The sequence below is a fragment of the Chelonus insularis genome, unplaced genomic scaffold, assembly GCF_013357705.1.
Source record: "Chelonus insularis isolate UGA/USDA-ARS -01 unplaced genomic scaffold, ASM1335770v1 contig_150_pilon, whole genome shotgun sequence".
Taxonomy (NCBI): domain Eukaryota; kingdom Metazoa; phylum Arthropoda; class Insecta; order Hymenoptera; family Braconidae; genus Chelonus; species Chelonus insularis.
In genome coordinates this window covers 256,909-277,086 of record NW_023276392.1, presented here as the reverse complement: position 1 = coordinate 277,086, position 20,178 = coordinate 256,909, and the positions used below count along the sequence as shown (strand labels likewise).

General features: G+C 31.2%; 2 protein-coding genes across 3 annotated transcripts in view; one reads left to right on the top strand and one right to left on the bottom strand.

Annotated features, from left to right (window-relative positions):
* The window catches only part of LOC118063819 (Down syndrome cell adhesion molecule-like protein Dscam2), a 138,429-nt gene that overhangs the window by 5,708 nt on the left and 112,543 nt on the right, over positions 1–20,178 (top strand). The window contains exon 2 of one of the 2 annotated variants that reach the window (XM_035077979.1): positions 9,776–9,820. The gene's annotated coding sequence lies outside the window, so the exon portion shown is untranslated. Of the gene's footprint in view, positions 1–9,765; positions 9,821–20,178 lie in introns of those variants that run through there. The other variant, XM_035077980.1, reaches the window with a different exon arrangement.
* LOC118063966 (uncharacterized) lies at positions 10,760–14,250 on the bottom strand. The gene has a single exon (XM_035078264.1). The coding sequence runs from the start codon at positions 14,248–14,250 to the stop codon at positions 10,855–10,857; it is 3,396 nt and encodes a 1,131-aa protein (XP_034934155.1). The 3' UTR covers positions 10,760–10,854.

Below are 20,178 nucleotides of genomic sequence, written 5' to 3'. Positions count from 1 at the left end.
AAGCTGGCTTGGATGGTAAATGTTTATCGCGAATTATTTATCTGTGACAATGATCAAAAATTGCTAATCGATTGGGACGTCCCCGTGTGTCTCTGTTGGACTTTTTAAGGAGTCATTAATGTTCTAAATGTCATAAGAATTCGAGGCGTAAAACGTCTGATAGAGATACACTCATAAATATCTAGGAATTACAAAACTCTTTAGATATAACATACATAAGAATTGCTTAATAATAACAAACCATTTATTGTTTGTGTATAGATTACATTCACTCATAATAAATTGTCATTTAAATCATGCAAATATATGAATAAAATGCAATTGCGATAAATATGAGAGGTGACTCGGGTGAACGAACGTTTGAGGAAAAGAAATAAATTTTTAAAAACAAATAAATATTAAAAAAAATTTTTTTTTTCTCAATTGTTATTGAAATGATTGTTTAGATTTGAATACAGATAAAAAATGTTGTTTTTCATTTCTTCAAGTGTGTGTGTTGGGTGTTGCTCAGTAACGATTGAGTGAAGAGTAACATTGATTAAGCTTCTCTGATCTTGTGTAAGTCGGCGATTCAGTTAACTTAGTGGTTTAATATCAGGCTTCGGATACAATTTCTCAAGTTATGTACTTATATACTCACCTCGAAGTAAATCTGTGATAACTCATTTATTGCTACCAACGTCGGCAGTACTTCGCAATTGCCAGTCTGATTACTCGCGTTGTAAAATACTCGAGATTTATGATTAAATTAGAAAAGTATACATCTATTATTGATAACTCTTTCGAACACGTGTTAATTATTAAGCATAATTAAGTTACTTTATTGTTGCTTATGATAATATTCATTAAGGAAATTATTTATTTATTTTAATAAATTATTCAGTCTGTTGAGTGAAATAAATTTCTTAATCAATTTATTATGCAATTAATGTCATTCAGAAATGGAAAATTTCTTCATTAATAAAAAAATGATGATATTAATTAATATTTTTAGAAAATTATTTTTAAAAAAAACCTTGAAATATTTTTTATTGCTTTTTTGTCAGCCAGCTATGTATGATGCTCTTCAACAAGCGGAAATATATTATCTTTTAGACAATTCCATCGAATCTTGGTCACTATCAGATTGCAAATCTCAATGACAAGATGCGGAAATGTCGTGTAAATGTGGCGTTAATTATTACTAATTTTAAAGGAACTTAAGTGTAAGAGAAAAAAAATAATAAAATTGCATCTGATGGTATTTAAATGTCGCTACAAAAGAATGGTATTTTTAATTCCTGGATATTTATCCAAGAAACAATTACCGAGAATCAAATGTAACGTAAGAGTCAACATTAAAATGCCATTTTTATCCCAGCTAAAATTGTTCGAATGATTATATAATTTATCATCTAGTGATAATTATTTATTTCATCAATTTATCTTAATGACAATGAGATGTTATCAATTGGGTTATGTCAAGCTTTGTGACAAAAAGTAGTAAAAAATTAAAAAAAAATTCAGGAGAATATGGAATTAAAAATATTTAAATTGCCAATTCATTTTATTGCTGTACAGTTATATTTCCATTTCCTCAACTGATTAATTTTTACCTTTTTATCATACCTCTTCTGAATCATGATGACGCACAATAAGCAGCTGATGTGCATCAGTGATTAATGAAATAATTATTTGTATTACTACTTATGCTGATATCACTATGCACATGAAATTTTAAGTAGTATAAATCTGCAGAATGTTTTTCCCCAGATTTAGCAGGAAAAAAAATCAATAAAGTAAAAAGAAAAAAAAATTATATAAACCATTTAATCAGTATTTATCATTATTTTTTTTTTTCTTATTAAATACAAGTTTTTTTTTATTGAGAATATAGTATACATTTCATCATACAAATGTTGCTAAGAAATTAATATGTAAACGGACACCACAAAATTAGTTATTTATTTATTTAAATAATTATTCATATGAAAGTGTCACATTTTTATATCATCGATTTAAAATATCTTAAACAAGCGTAATGCTACCTTACAAGTACAGTAACTTTAAACTATTTTTTTTTACATATATGAACTAACGAGAATAATTTTCAGGTCCTTACAGTACTTAAAATTAATTTTGATTCTCGATTTTTGATTTTAGTTTCATTATACCACTTACAAAAATTCATTAAACAATCATATCAATAAATAATATGAACCATTGGCTTATTAAATATTATTTGTAACTAATTATCATTTATTATAAACAAATAGGTGAAAAAAAATTGATTGTTTATTGGAAAAAATTTTTTTTTTCAAGTACAATCATTAACTTATTTATTTATTATGAAAAATGCCTCAAAAAAACGAAAATCACAGTTATGCTATAAGGTTTCAGTCCTAGTGGCATTTGTTTAAATATATTTTTCAATAATCATTTATTCATTATTTATCTTTAAAAATTCTGATAATACTCTTTTAATTATCTGTTACTTTTTTTCTGTATTATTATGATTATATTTACACCTAAGTTGATTCTATAAAATTTTTGTCTAAAATATTAGGAACATTAAATTAGTTTACTAGACCATCAGAATTACTATTACATTCTTCACATTCATTTATTTATTCTCGTTTCTTCGATAGTTTTATCTTTAGTATCTCCAGTATGTACACATACACATAAATCTACGTAATTCGTTCATCGTTGATGACTTTATATAGTTAAAATCATTTGCTATTGTTTTTTTTTTAAATTTTTTTCTTTCCATTTATTGTTCAAAAAATTTCGCAATTAATTCTCTTAATCTACAGTGTCAATCTTTTAAACGAGTGAATTTATTTTTATTCTTGAGACCCTGAATGACATAATTGTTCACTTCATATTATCTGAATTACATAAAATCTCTTCAGAATATATAATATACTTTGTTAAAATTATTCCTCTTGATTATAATTTATCAACTAATTTTGATTTTTACTCTTATTATCATACGTATTTTTTGTTTTATAATATATAGAATATCTTTCTGATGCTTGTCTTCTTATATTATTTATTATCTTAATAATTACCGACATTTGTTGTCGCTATTGAATATCATATAAATATATTTTGACAAATTGTTGTATATTTCCATTTATGTAATCATTCAGTAGGTTTTTTTTTAGGCATATCCTTGGCAGAATTGAACATAATATCTATTACGTACTAGTAAAGATAGTTCGCATTTTTAGTTTTAATATTCTGGTTTTATCGAATTTATACTTTTTTTTTATTTCAAATTGTCTGATAATTTGAACAGAGAAGTAACCTGAGTTGTTATGATAATAGGAACTTGACACATATCCAACATAGTTTGTCTCTTGCAAATAATTAATTAATAAATGTAATTAAATTATTGATAAGTTAATTTTTTAAATAATAATAAAAAAACTATGATGAAAATAAATTGCAAAATATTTTTTAAACAATGAATGAAGAAATGAATTATTGTGAGAGATACATAAATCCAGCTGAGCATTGAATTTGTAAAAAAGTGAAAGGGGTGAAATTATTTCTAGACGACCAAAGCTATTCATTTGTACCATGTTAATTCAGCTTACCCTATCTTTCAACCCTAATTTCACGTTTTTGACACGTTTTTGGAATTTCGCATTTTTTGCTTTATCTACTTTTTCTGTAAACTCGCGTGTAATGAAAAATCTGGCATCTGTTCGGCTCGTGTGCCAGTTTAACAATAGGAACTTCTCGTACTAAGCCGGTGCACGAGGGGGGCAATCTTATAAAAGATTTCCAAAATATTGTGTAAATCAGGGTGCGCGAGAATTGTAGAATTGAATTGAACTTTGTTCGTACATGTCTATATGACTAAATTCTGGGGTGAAATCCGTAGAAATGAAACCCCTCGTTTGATATCCGCCCTCTCTTTTCCTCTCAATCGGTCGCAAAAATGTTTTCAACGTCATCATGATGTACCACCCTTGTATAAATAAAGGGTTGGCTTTCACTCAAACTCCTTGCGATTATTTCAACCCCTTTTGCTTTCCAGATTTCACTGAAAATCTGCCTGATGCTTAAGTTTATTGTCACACAGAAAACCGTTGGCGCGTGGCTGTTTTTTGCTCTTTTTTATGGAAAAAAAATTAGCCGAAGAATAGAAAGTTAAGGGGTTGAGGGATGGTTTTAGACTTTTTTTGCCTAAACTCAATTTTTGTTCAATATTTATAAAATTTTTTAATTAAAATACATAAAGTGCATTGTTTAGCAAACTTAACAATTTTAAGAATCTTTAAAAATATTTATAGTTTGTTTATGACATTCCCCATTAAACATATTTTATGGATTTCATATTACATTGCTTTTACAAACATTGAATTGTTTAATGTGATAAAAAAAACCAAAAGTTTATATTACATTTTTTTCTGCTTAAAAATTTTTTATAAATAAATTTAAAAATTATTTTTAAGATTTTATAAATATTTTTTTTTAATTATTCAAAATTAATTTAATAAAAAATCTAGTCATGTTGGCAATGTTTTAAACATGTAATATATATTTCTTCTTTCCTGATGAGTGTCAGAAAAAAATTCTTCATAAATGTTGGATTATAATGGTGTTAGAGGCATTTCATCCCTCCACCATAAAAGGAATAAACTTTCGAAGCGAAAAAGAAGCCACGAAGTTATGCCAGTAATGATAAAAAAAAACATGTTCTCCACATCTCTAAAGAAACACCTTTTTAGTCTACAGAGTTGCTTAGAAAGACATAAAGATTTCTTTCAACTTTTATATTTCGTTAGACATCAGGCAGAATATTGAAAAAAAAGGGAAAATCTAGAAAACAGGATAAATAGGAAATAAAAGAGGGTGGTGAAATGATTATGAAAGGATGAAATTTCGTAGCTGCCATCGGATGATGAAGGAGCAACTTTTGGAAGGGCAACGAAATTGAGCGATGCGATATATAGAACTGAAGGCTATGTGATAGAAGAACAGCTCAGAAAGTCCAGCAGCTTTGGGGATGAAATGTAGAAAAATAAAAGGTGAGGGGGAGAAAGACGGACGAGCGAACCGAGGATAAGGGGAGATTTTGATAATTGCAATCCACTCCCGCGATTCCAGCAAGTTTGACGAGCTAAGAGGACCAACTACTTCGATCCAAAAATTCGGCCTGTTCAATATCTTTTTCGGACGTGGGAGAAAAGCTGATGAGAAAATAATACGTGGCAATTTTTACTCTTTAATTAAATATTATCAATAAATTAACGTTAATTTTTAGCTTAAACACCGAGAGAAAAATTAATTATTAGCAAGTAATATTTTTTTTAATTAATAAAATCAAAATTTTGAATGGTTACAATAAAATATTTTTATGAAATTGGCTTGTTAACAATTTTATAAATTCAGTTCTGATGGTTAGAGAAAGTAGGATTATGGTCCAGTCTTTAATATGGTCCATTTATTTATTTTATAAACACGTTGCATCTTCCATCAGCAAATATTTCAAATTTTTTTTCTTAGAAAACAATGGAATTTATTATTTCATTTTAGAATGAAAAATAATTGAATGAAGTATGTCAAGCAATTGATTATCTAGACGTCATATAGAAATAATTTTCAATAAACTTGAAAGCAATAAAGCACAAATTGAACAAATATTGTAATAAAATGAATTATTATGTTAGTATTTTTCTCAATTAATATAAAAATGGCGAGTCGGTGGTGAAAAGAAATGTAATTTGACGGATAAAATAGGAAAAGCTTTGATAAATTTACTTTTTGTTCTCTGAAACAACAAAGAATAACTGAGCTCTTTTCTACCACTTATGGGGACGCTTGGTCGTTTTTCCAAGCTCTTAGAAACCACAAGATATTATTGATTTTTATACATGGTCCGCACGATGTGGGTAGATGGTAGTTTCCGCGTAGGCGTATGTACTAGTTGGTGTGTGTGAGAAAAAAGAGGGTGATACAAACTAAACTCGAGTGTTGGAAAAAAGGGATGAGAGTTAGTATGTGGTATAAGGTATAAGGAAGAAGAAGGAGGTCGTCATTTGCCCGTTGGTCGTTAGAGTCGCGACGACAATCTTTTTCTCTTTTTTCGAGTTTATATATCTTATTTTTTTTATTTTATTTTTATCGTTTCATTTCTTCATACCCTCCTCCTCCTCCTCCTCCTTATTCTTCTTTTTTCTTTCCAACATAACGGAAAATGCGAGCAAAAGAAATACAGAAGTGGCGCAAAATCGATTGTGATGAATTTCTACCTCGCGAATTATTAATAACTTTTTCCCCCATCTTAGCTCAGGGGGTGTAGAGGTACACTGGTTATTTTAGTGAACACGCGATCATATTTTTTCTTTTTAAACTAGCAAAAGATCTATACACATTTCGGAAAATTATCTTATCTAACAGGAAAGGAGGAAGAGCAAAAAAAAGAAGGGGGAATGAAATTATCAATTCGTCTCGACCCTTGTATCGTAACACTAGATCAATTCTCACTTAATAAAAAATGAAAGACACGCGCGAAATTCATCACTTTAAAGTTGTTTGCACACTCGTTTGTACGTGAGAATAGAATTGAGGGGGTTGCTGGTTTCCCGCAAAAAATACGGACTGCCACCCTCCGACACTCATTTAAAAATGAAAGGTCTTTAGGGCTAACTTTATAGGGTCTAACGTGGGCGAAACTGTTTGTTGAAATATGCCCCCAAAATTAAACCCTGAAATTTTGACTGCTGCTGTTCTGTATATCTGAAATTCAATATGTGAAAACAAACGTATATCCTGCCCTTCAATTAGGCGTGCAACGAAATAATATTGTATACAAGAAGAGAACGAGAGAAATGAAAAGAAAAAAAAATAAACAAAAGTCAATAATAAAATTATAGTTATTACATTTATTCACAAATTAATATTAAATGATAAAAATATTATAAATATTATGTTTTTGTTAATTAAATAAATAATAATAAATAGATAAATTAATTAATTAAAACTAAAAAATAATTCTCGACTATAATGTTGGACTAGAAGATAAATCATCAATTTGTAATAATTTCCTTTTTTTTTTTTAGTTAAAATGACTAGCAAAGATTTACATAATAAATGCATTTAATCGAATAATTCTAGAATTTTTTTTATACTTGTTGATCTACACATTATCGCGTTTATCTCATACTTATTGCGATAATCGACAAATAACATGTTTCGCACTCCCGCTTATCTACGTAATTATAATACAAAATTCGAACTTATTTTCTTTTTAGTTTCGTGCGTGACAACAATCCGTTTTTATTAAACGATTATAACACCCTTATAATTAAATACTTAAAATCTACCTAATGACTTAATTATCAAATAATTAATAAATATAATCAGTGATTATTATCAATTAACACTATCTTATGTTTCTGATTTATCGGTATAATTTGATTTTGCGCTCAATTAATGTTTACAAAGGCAAGGCTAGTGTCAGGTCAATGTTGTCTCAATATAAAAATTGTCTTTACGATTTTTTCATGATTTTAATCAACAATAAAAATCTTATCGATTTAATTTTCACCTTTTTTGTTTTCAATGATTTACATGGGGGAATTGAATTGAAAATAGGGAGGGTGATGGTGATGAAGATAACTAAAAGCATGAAAAAATCATATTGACAGTCACTTGCATTTATTATTATCAATACCGTAATATCATTGGTATAACAATTAAAATACACTCGTTCCCTACATTTCTAAATAATAAGTGAAGACCATTAAACATGGACAAAAGATCGGCGATCGTTTCGCCTGACGAAGCAATTAAAAACGGTTATGCTGCCATTTGCATCAAGCATTTTGCATGTCATTGTATTTCTTATGTCCAACGGTGGAGATTTTTCATAAAAATCCCCCTCATGAGAGTCACCAAGGTCACGACGTTTGACCTCTTGCCAATCTCTCTTGGTGGATGTGTAGAAAAGGGGGAGGACAGATGCAGATATTTTTCTATGTCTCACAATACTTTTAGAAACATTATAACATTTTTCCCTATTCGTGCAATTGAAATAAAATTTTTCGTCTCATCTTTTTTCTTCTTTCTCCAGACTAGTATTTATTTATTTTCTCTCTTTTACTCTTACTTTTATTGAATAGACTCGTAATGGCCGATAACTTCCTCCCCTGAAATATGTTAATACATGCGCACGCGCATACTAATTCATTCCGAATTTTTGGAAACTCCAGGGTGCACTGATGATTCACGCTCGGCTCGTGTTTCGTACACGGGGGATGATGATGATGATCACGGACCATTGGGAGAGAAAAAGAATTTCAGAGGGACTCTATTTTTATGGGCTTCTAGACAATGGACCGGTTACATTTCACCCGAGGGACACACGGTGCAGTTTCTATTTTTTTTTTATTACAAAATATTGAAAATAATTCTCTTTATTGGAGAAGTTATTAGCGACAACAAATCGCCATTATAAAGATTATAAATGACTAGAATTTATGCAAACAAGAGGCAAAGAACTAGCAAAAAAAAATAAGTATGTAATGCTGAAAAAAAATCAATCGCGTGACTAGTTTTAACCGAGCGTGACCAATCACGAGATAAGTAGTCCAAAAAAACTAATAAAAGAATATTCCTTTCAACTATTTATTTATTCTATATACCCACTTCTGATAAGCTATTGTTTCAATTCCTAATCACAGATATTTTCGCGTAGTTAAATGTGGGGGAGATGAAATACACGGACATGCACACCAGACGGAAGTGTATCATGATGTTTCTCATCCTGTCTTTGTCTGACAAGTATTTTAATGAGGTCAATTGTTTTTTAAAATTCGTAGTTTTGTCATTTCTTTACGTTTTGAGATATTTAAAAGCATATAAGAAGGTTCAAAAATAGACGTATGTACATACGTACAATTGTCCGTACGTATAATCGTACATACGTATGTCCAGTTTTTTGTTAAAAAATAAATAAGTAAAATCAGCCTAGCCATTTTTTTTTTAAGAACAAAAAGACTGTAAAATAAATTCAGTTAAAAAGATATTTGAAATAGATTCTACTTATTGAGTAATTAATATTGTTCAAAACTGAACCCAATATCAATACAATATGGTTGCTTATGACTTCACATGACTTTAAAGAATGATATATTGTTCATAAAAATTTTATAAACAATTGTATATTGTTTATGACAATAGAAATTCGTTATAAATAAAGAAATCGACAAAAAGATGGCAAAATTACGGACTTCAATAAATTGAAAGTGCGCTCAGACCTATTGAGAGTCGGTGTCACTGAAGGACTGACCAATTCACGCACGAATGTACGCGGTTTTTTAGCCCCGTTTGTTGGGTTTAGCCTAAGCCGGCTGCATTCAAACCATATTATAACTGACGAGACGAACGCGATGTGGTCATTGCGAGCACAGCTGTCTACTTTCCAATAACCTTGTTCGAAAGGTTTGCTCAACGATCGTCCAAACAAAGAACTTGTCTATTTTTGCGGACCTCAAGTTGACAACGCTTGTCATCGATAAATATTTTTTCCCTCTAATCATTTGAAATAATTTTTTTTTCTTCTGCTATTTTTAAAATTCTCCCTTTCTTTATAATATCATGAATAAAAGAAAAATATTTCTATCAAAAAAAACAAAAAAAAAAAAATAAAAGAAGATCAATCATGACTAGATCATTGTTTTAATTTTAAATTATTTCATGGGAGAAAGTTAATCATTAACTAGTCTATTCTGATGTGATTAAAGATAATAAAATTAGTCGATTTTGATTTTTCTAGTTTCCCAGAGATGCAAGGCACGGTGCATAATCAGTTTTTCCTTTGGTAAGTGTACTTTAATAATTTTTTTTTTTTTGCAAAATTCATCAGACTAGATTCCAAGTATTTTTTTTTTTGGTAATTTATACACTTAAAAATAATTTTTATTCCAAACTGATACCTCAGCTATTTAATAATAGAACTTTTGTAAATCTTTGGAAAATATGAGTTTTGTTTTACATTTAAAACGGTCATTTCATTTTTTTTATAATATTTAATATATTAAAAATTCTATTTAAATGCGTTGGCTGTGTATAAGATTGTACTTTTGTTTCGGGTTGCACTGCATTCACCCTGAGTTTGTTATACCTTTTTTTATTTAAATAATATTCATCACTTTCGAATGATATTCAATCAGTATAATCACGTAAGAAGCAATAGCGCATTTTCCTATTATTTGTGCGTCACGATAGAAAACATTTAATTTCAACTGTCTTTCTCTCTTTAATCCATAATTAATTTAATTATTTTCTCTTATAATATTTTGACATTTTGATTTTTTCCTCTTTATATTTGAATAATTAGTGCTAAAACATATTTATCTTATGGTCTGCATTTAAAATAGGAACTTTGACGATTATCTATATAATTATTTTCGTAACTTAATATAATAATAGTTATATATATATATATATATTACTTATCATATTTACAATATAGTAGCATTGTAATTAGTACATAAATGTATCAATTACAATAAACTTGTAACAACAATGTTTTTAAACGCAGTACCTTGACTTTGACAAACATTTTAGCACATTTAGCAGTGATTAACATTAAAAATTTATTCCATTTACATACAACATAATTAGGAAAGCAAAAAAGAGAAAGACAAGTTGTTAATACTATACAGCTAACAAAAAAATTGAGAATTGTATATAAAAATTTGACTATATTTTAAAAAAATATTCTTTATGCTCACTGGTTATCTTTAATGTAGGAAACATTACCGAGTGTTCATAGTTATTATTTAAGTTTCATCAAAAAAAATAGGCAAGTTAATTTGTTTAATATTGACACAAGAATAAATGAGAATCGATTTAAGCAGGACTGAGAGTAAAGGAAGCCGTGAGGACATTATTAATTCTCGTACGAACCGGTAGATACACTAGAACAGGAGCAAATTTACGCTCTAATCGGCTTTCATCACCAAAACAATCTCTCTCTTCAATGATAAATGGTTGCATCACTGTAGCATCTGGATTGGAACTTGAGTCCTGTGGAATCGCATAGCTGGCAGGTACTTTATGTTTATTTGCCACGTCACGCAGGGTTCGCGTAAGCTCAGCGATCACATACTCCGTCGGATCACCCATCGTTTTATGATCTTTTTTCACGTGTTTCTTTATCCTATTCAAGTTAGCAGTGGCAAAGCCACATTGAGCACATTGGTAAGAGGTTTGTGGAGTCACCAAAACAGGAGCAGGTTCATCACGTTTATTTTTATTCGATTCTAAAGATACTTGAACCTGAGGACTAACCTGAATGGGTTCATCTTTCCCCTCTGGTTCCTTCTGTTCTATTTCATTCCTTTCCTGACTCCCTTGGCTCCCATCCAATGTAGGAGGGTTGATGACAGCCGATGAAAACTGCGAATGCAGCCCAGAAAACTGATGACGTGTCAAGAGATGATGATGTAGCAGTTCCGTCTGTGAAAATGTCTGTGAACAGATGGGACACTGTAGACCATTTTCCAAGTTGATATTTTCCAGATTAGTTGTGTGAGATCTCTCATGCAGAAACAAAAATGGTAGAACTGTTGTTGAAAAATTACAGTAAGAACAACGATAATTTTTAGGTGATTGTTCTTCAGATGTTCCAAATAGACTTGATAAAACTTGATTTCCTAGACTTGGATAATCTCCACCTTTGAGATGTTGAGTGATTTCTAGGCCGTTGGGAATTTTTAGACTAGTGTTTGGTGGTGCTGGACGATTAGCTGAAGCTGGCCTACTTTTTGATGAATTTTGATACTGCTGTTCTAACTCTCGCCATTTTTCATGACCAACTTTACCATGATCTCCTAACATATGAGCTTTTAGCCACTTTATGCTTCTAAATCTTCGACTACAAACAGGACAAACTTCAGTAAAATGTGAAAAGTATCTATGACTTAAGTCCCCTAGTTGATCTGGCTTCAAAGAGGTATCTTCTTGGATATTTGGAGCATCATAGCTTTCAGGTTTAATACTCGTACTTCCTTCATCAATAATTCCATGAGTGTTGTGTTTGTGCACTCGTAAAAAATATTTACTACACAATTCTTTATTGCAAATATTACACACAACTCCACCAATTTGAGAACCATTTTCTATTTCAATTCCATGCATTCGTTGCATGTGAGTTTTCATAAAATATTTATTACACAGTTCTTTGTTACATATCTCACAGTAACTTGATGTTGGAGTAATTGAAGTAATTTTTTTATCCGACGGAGGAGGAATTGGTGGTCCAGGTGCTGGTGTTGGATTTGGAGTATGGATGACAGTGGAATTGCCTGAGGTAGGAGAGATTTGTTGATGATCTTCAGCAATGTGCTGTTTTAAAGCTTCAAAGTTTTTATAATCTTTCTCACACAACGTACAAAAGGTTGAAGTATTTGTAAAGTCTCTTGTAGTTTGTGAATTTTCTGTTAATTGAGAAGGTGATGGTGGATCTTCAAAAACACTTGTTCCATGTTCTAAACTCATATGGGTTTTTAATGCTAATTTATTTTCACACTCACGACTACATATACCACAAGTAACAGTCCTACTTGATTCTAATCCATTTAACTGTAAAATCATAGTCTGAAGTTTTTGTAAATCCTCAGAAATAGAATCAGTACGTTCTTCTTCAATGTCTTGCTTAGGTGAATTTTCTCCATCATTTTCATGGAATTTTGACTTGTGCGTTTGATAGAGTCCAAAAGTTTGAAATCGTATCCCACAACGTTTACATTCAAACTCTTCTGATTTATCATTAGATTCAGAACCAGCTGGATTATTTGCCATGATTAAATTCAATGGACTTGTTTGAATCTGATGCCAAGTAGCAGCAGCTCCAGGAGTATTTGGCGACTTTTCGTTGTCTTGAGTAAATATTCCATGTCTTTTCATCTTGTGCGTTTGGAGGAAATATTTATTACAATATTCTTTACAACAAATTTCACAAAAAGCTTCTGGATTTAATACACCCAGTTTACGAAGTTTATCAGCATTAAAACCACTCTCTCTTGCTTGCTGAATCGATTGGGGGGAAAGATGTCTTGGCGCTGGCATGAATTTTGCATCTTCTTGTTCAATGCCAAAGTCTTGTTTCATCAAAGCTTCCATTGTACTGGGACTGAACCGTCCACTTTCTCTATCTTCATCATTTCCTGTAGAATGTAGTGATTGAGAATCTTGGTCAAGACATTCATGAACCTTTTGTTTATGCTTTTTAAGAATTTCTTCATTTTTAAATTTCTTCTGGCAGATGTCACAAAGTAAAGTTGGAGTTGAAATGGTCATACTCACTTCCACTTTCGGTTGTTGTTGTGTTTGTTGTTCTAGTTTGATATTCGGTGATGGAAAAAATGTACTAGGGAATTGAGCTCCATTGCTATCATTCGAACTTTGTCCCAAAGGTGCATCAACATAAATCCCATGTTTATTAGCCTTGTGTGTTTTGAGGAAGTATTTATTGCAGAACTCTTTGTTGCACAAATCACAGTATGCATCGGGATTAAAAATTCTAATGGGTGCTGGACCAACTCGAGGAAGTTGTCCAGTGTCACTCAGTGGAAATGTTGGCAGAGGAAGGTATTGAGATAAACTAACATGGTAAGGTAAACCAGATTGATGACTAGCAACTGATGTAACAGGATTTTGATTAGACCATTCTGAATCTTGTGACAATTGTGATTGTGTTTGTCCAGATATCCAAGAAGTTGCTAAATTTTTTATATTAAAGTTCGAAAGATTTACTGGACTCTCAGGCTCCTCTTGTTCGAGTTTGACACGCACTTGACCCTGAGATGTTGCAGTGAGAACAATCGATTGTGCAAGGTTGCTTGTGCTAAGTTCATTATCTGTATGGCGACATTGTGATGCAGATTCTGAATCCTCAAAAATACGTCCACAATACACACACCGAAACTCTGAATTTAAATTTTCATCTCTAATAGACGCTGATCGATCTAACGTTTTACCTTTCACATTAACACTATTTTCAAACTCTTCACCATCATCGTCATCCTCTTCTTCAGACTCGGCTTGTTCTCCAGCTGACATGAGAGACGCTGGAAAGCGTACAGGTGTTGTTTGCTTTCTCCGTTTCTTTGGACTGCTTGTGTCATTATCGTCACGTATACGTTTCCTCAGCTCACCTCGTTCATCACCACCACTCGATGACTCACTATCCAACTCACTGGACGGTGGTATCAACATTCTCTCTCGTGTCAGCGTAGATGTCATAATTGGATTATTGAAAGACAGCGCCTCCAACTTGGACGTGACCCTCCACTCTAATTGTTGGGCCACTGTGAACAGAATTTAAAAAAAAAAAGAAACTTTAAGAAAAATTGAATGTGACTGATAATTAGATTTTTCTTCATTACTATTGTGGCGGGATGCTATTATATAAATTGATGAAACCTTACAAGAGAAGATTTGATGGAACTGAGTAGAGTAGGGAGAGATGAAGGGTGGCAAAGAACAACGGCTAATGCACATGACGGCATTAATTTGAAATGTTATAATGATTTTAGTAGGACACAAAATCGACGCCTTGCTGGGGGTTAGCTAACGAGTATTTACCACTGCTGATATCGGGTGAAAAAGAAAAGGGACAAGACGCGAGAGGGGCAAAGAAAAGAAAAACGAAAGTTGTCAGAACAGAGTTCAAATGCTAGACACCCTCCGTCGAATTCGATGGACATGCGGTCTAGATAGAAGGTGGGGAACGAGAGCCCACATGACTCATGAGTACGCCCTCGTTTTTGGGGATAAATTTGGGAAACTTGAGGATTTTATATCCGTGTATTTGGAAAATGCTTTTCAAAATCTATAACTATTTTATATCCCTCATCACGCCTATGATCAATTTTATTTCGAGGGAGTTTCTAATCCCAAATGCTCCTTTTCAACCATCATCTGCTGTTCTAATTTTTTCTTTTAATTTCTTTTTTTCTGTTTGAACTATTTAAAATGCTTGAATTGGTATAAAAAAAATTATAAATTTAAAATATTGTCTAGTCAGCCCAACGAATCATATTATTTCATGGATTTGTGATGAATTTGTCACGCGAGACAACGCTATCCTGACAACTGAGTTCATCGCGACGTTTCTCCCCTTATTACCCTTGTAAAAAAATAGCACTGTCACTTCCTGGCACACGAGAAAGGATAGCGGACGAAACATAAATATATGTTGGTACTCGATTGCCCCCCTGCGACATTAAGCACCCTGCTATGTCACCGCAATTAGATGATACATTTTACCCACGGTTTTGTCTAAATACTACTTCAAAATTGACAAGTATTCGTTTGTAAATTCAATAAAAATGTCCATTCCAACAAAATATTTATTTTAATGCTATTTAATTTCTTCCCAACTAATTAAAAAATTTTTTTAAAAATCACTCAATAACAAAAAAAAAACTAATTAAAATTTTTTTTATTGATTAATAATTTAAAAAAAAGTATTTCAGTTAATTTATTTGTTATTCTTATAAATTCTCAATAAACTTGAGGCCTTTAATGTTCAATTTATTAAAAAAAAAATATATATCCTTACCCTATTTTTTCTTTAATCGATTTTAGATTCATTTAAGACAATTATATCGTCATTTTTATCAACAAATACATTTCTATTTGTAGTTTATGTCACTATTAGTCTTAACGATATTTTTTTTACACAATATTTTTTCCATGATTATAATGATGACAAGTACACACAGATGACAATAAACGTCACGATCGCGTTGAGAAGTAAATTCCACACATTGCGAATTTCCGTCCAGCCCCCTTTTAGGTTGGTGCTGACGCGGAAGACGTTGGAGAGAAACTCTGTCGAGTTTTCCTATAAGGGCGTTATCGGCACGTGGCGAGGTTTTCGAGTGATGGAGGGGGGGATTGGCCAGTGATCGAAGGAAAAAAGAGGAAGAAATAATGGAGGGAGGGATAAGGAGAAAAGGACGTGAGGGAGAGTTGGTCTTCAATGCTCGCTAGTGCCAATTGGCGGACACTGTATTAAGTCTCATGGGAGATCTTTGAGTCTTAAATTTAAGAAAAAGTATTACAAAAAAAAAATAATAAGGAAAAATAAAAGATTGGATGTGTGGGTATGTGTGTGTGTGTGTGTGAATGATCTGATATAAAATCAAGAAACACATAAAGACGACTGAAACAATGTGTTCTGAAACCTGAGGGTAGGAATACGAAAATTAGGGTCGTGAGGAGGTGATAGGTTGAAGGGCTGCACGTGCTACTGATTTTGTTCCCTTTTTTTTCTTTTCTTTCGTCTTTTTTCTTTTAGATCACTAACACAGACTTCTGTTTAATGTTCACTCTCCTCACCGTTTGATCTTTTCTCAAATTCACCACTATGCTTACTGGCTCCTCACGGTCTAATGCTGATCTGTCACACTGCTTTGGTCCCTACCACCATGCTTAAAGTCCCAATTCCCCCCTACCCACTTTTCACGTAGGGATTATAAGTTTTGTTGCATTTCCGTACAACTGTCGATCAACTCAAACATCAAATGTATACATTAATATCTATCAGAATTTCCCTCAAATGATTTATGACTCTAGATTTATGAATAAATTATTTTCTTTCACCTAAAGTCTTTTCAAGATTTTTTTTTTATTATTACTTGGAATTATTTAACACTTTGGTGGGTCTTTCACAAACTTTTATCAGATTTTTTGAGCGAGAAAACTTTTTATTGATAATTTAATAATAAATAGAAATAAAATAGGGATAAATAATTGATTGAAGTGAATTTTGTGGTTTCTTAATAAAAATTGCAACAGTCAGTAAAAATAATTCTTAGAATTGAATGCAATCATGAGCGACATGTTAGGGGGTTAGATAATAGTGGTGAAGGAAGGAAGGAAGGTGTATTGGCAAGAACACATGGCTTTCTACTTTCTCTTCCTCTAGTCAACTCGTATTATGTCTACTATTATGTATATGCAATAGGAGTTGAATGCATCTGTATTTATATTATGCTAGACAGACGTTTGATGGATTTTGAAAATATATTCGTAAATATACCCGTATGTTCGGGTTTCCAAAATTATGGATACTCTGTTGGGTTCAAGTCCAATTTTTCGATTGGTTAAAATACTTGACGAGGGCTGATAGGGTGGGATTGCCAGCATCATGGAAACCGATGAAGTAAAAGAAGGGAGGAGGGAGTGCCATCATACACAGGGTGAAAGGGTGATTCTACACAAGAATACCGTGTGGGTTTTGAAGCGAGAAAAATAGATTGGTGAAAGTGAGTTAAATAAAAATGACTATTCTTGCGAATTCATGCTTGTCTACTGGGGGCGGGGGTGGAAAAAGAAAGGGTACAATTTACCCTTTTTACCGTCATCTTTGAGTATTTGAATTACATAAATAGTTGAGAATTATTTTATTAATTATTCAAATATTTTTTCTATAAATAAGTAATATTTTTTTTGATAAATCGAATGGACTTCAATGAAAATATTGTCATTCATTATTCACTAGGCTCACAAAAACCCTCTGAATTAATGTGAAAGTTTCAATAGAAAAAATTAGAAAGGTCATTATAGAGAATAGAACAACTGAGTTTCAATAAATCAATGATATATTAAATAAAATAAAAATATATTTGATAATAACGATTGAAAATTTAATCTATTAATTAAATAAATTAACATAAAGTTATTGGAGCAGCTAAATAAGATGTATGTTTAAAATGAAAATTATAAAATAAAAAAATTATAGTAATAAAGTTGAAATATGAAAGAAATGTATAGACACGATACACGAGTTCAATGCATTCACAATCAATTCACAACAATCTGTCGGAAATATAACTGTTCATAATAATCTGAACGGAAAAAATTTTACAGTAATTTTTACTAGTCAATTTACAGTAAAATTTATTAGTAAAACAATTGAAAATTAATAGGTTTTTTTTAGTAAAAATAACTAAAAAATTTATAAATTTTTTTTCTCTATAGAAAATAGTACTTTTCTGTTCAGTAAAAATTACTAAAGGGTAGAAAAAAATCGTATTGTGGTTGGTAAAATTCTCTGTAAATTACCGTAAAAATGTTTTCTGTGTACTCATATAATACACCCGCCAAAATTATAAAATTCACTGCAAATCTGACATTAGTGAATTATTTCAACGCACTTGAACGTATTTAAAAAGTGACTACAATGTTAATCAAATAGATAATATTTTATCAAAACGCATGAAGTGCATTGAAATAAAACACTTCTAAATTTAAAATTTGTAGTAATAAAAAATATAAAAAAGTTTATTTGTATTCCAAAGTTTATTCATCTGTTAGTAATTAAAATGATAATGATTATTCGAGTGTAAATTTAAAAACAATTTCAACACGTGAAAAAGAGTTTTGTTGATTCATTAATTGAATGTACATAACATGAAGAAACATATCAATGGCCTTAAAATTCTTTCTCTTTGTTAAACTCTATCGATAAAATGTAAAAAATGATAAGTACAAATCGATACTGGGTTTGATTGTGAGTGACGTCTCGTTGCAATCATGAAATGTTATACTGATGATAGCACTACAATTGTACGTTTCATATTTCAGTGACGTTACAAGTCTCTTTAAAATTTTATACTATCTTTTACCTATGCTCGATACTTTTCCAACTATTTTTTAATCATGCTCGAACGACGTACAATATTATTACTTTCTACACGGAGAAAAAATTCCAATAAAAATTACCGTGCTCAGCACAACAATCCACGCGCAAATGTCAATTCCCTAAAAAATTAAGACAACCTTCAAAGAAAAATTAGTAATCCTTTTAAAATTTTTATTATAGATTCAATATTTATTAAGAAGAGTAAAAGTAAAAATTCTTATGCAGCACGGTAATATTCGATAAATATTAATTTTTATTCAAACTTTAAACAAAAATTAGTAAGTGACTAGAAAAAAATGAGAATCTGTATATAATTTATTATGATCCGTGTGGTAGGAAAAATTCGGGTGCTCTCCTATAATTTTTTCTATTCTCGAGAGTTTCCGTGCTGGGTCGGGAATCTTCGAATTATCGGTCCAACACAATCTTTCTTTGTATTGTAAGACCGTTCACACAATCAAAAACATAAGCCGTAAAACGTACAATTTAAGACGTACGCGTGCATACTAACATCATAATAAGTTAAAAATTGGTTTGTACGCATGCGTACATCTTACGGCTTTTGTTTTTGATTGTGTGAACACCCTCAGTGCTATAGTTACTTTTTCCATATTGTAAACAAAGATGACATTCATATTTTTCGTTACGATTCAATATTGGCGGCAACACGTTATATCTTAACAATTTATGATAAGCTTAAACGGATTGACGCGGTGGATTCATGGGTAAGCGTCAGCTTGACACACGATGGGTCGCGGGTTCGAGTCCCGGCCGAGACAAAAGTCATTTATATGATTTTTCTCGGGCCACCGTGAGCGGGAGAGGAAGATCTCTTCGGAGAGCCGGGTGGTTGTATCGACGACACAGGTTTTCTGCGTAAGATCCCGATCGTAGGGATAGGGGGGGGGGGCAGTATTGTAAAACGTGTGCCGTATTTCATTCCAACGAATTAATTAGTTAAGAAAGTTAATTATCAATGAACCTAATTTATTTATTTATTTGTTTATATAACCAAAAAAATTATCACTAAACTTAAATAAAATTGTTTGTCGGTTACGTAGTTATCACAGCTAACGTTACTAAATTTTCAGGTGCTGTGGAACACTAAATTTTCTGGTGCTGCCAAAGTAATTTTCAAAAAACTGAATGATACATTTTCTTATGTAACTTATAATTTTTGTATGTTGATCATTACTTTTTACTTTTCAGTAAGTTTGAACTCACATTCTTGAGCAGCACGGTAATTTTTGTATGGATTTTTAAATAAAAATTAACGGAATTTTTTCTCCGTGTATTGCGCAATTTATTCATTTTTTTTTTAACAATTAATCTAATTAAAATCTTTATCAACCACTCAACTGTTACTTCAATAATACGTAAACACTCCAAGGAAATCATCAATAATTTCATCAGAAAATCTAATAAATAATCACGAGTATTTTTTAGCTGTAAATTAACGTGAAAGCGATAAAAAAATAAATTATAAAATGATAAATTAATTTTTTTCTTTTTGATTA

Coding starts and splice junctions, on each gene's coding strand:
- LOC118063966 (XM_035078264.1), bottom strand. CDS start 14,250: ATGACATCTACGCTGACACGAGAGAGAATGTTGATACCACCGTCCAGT.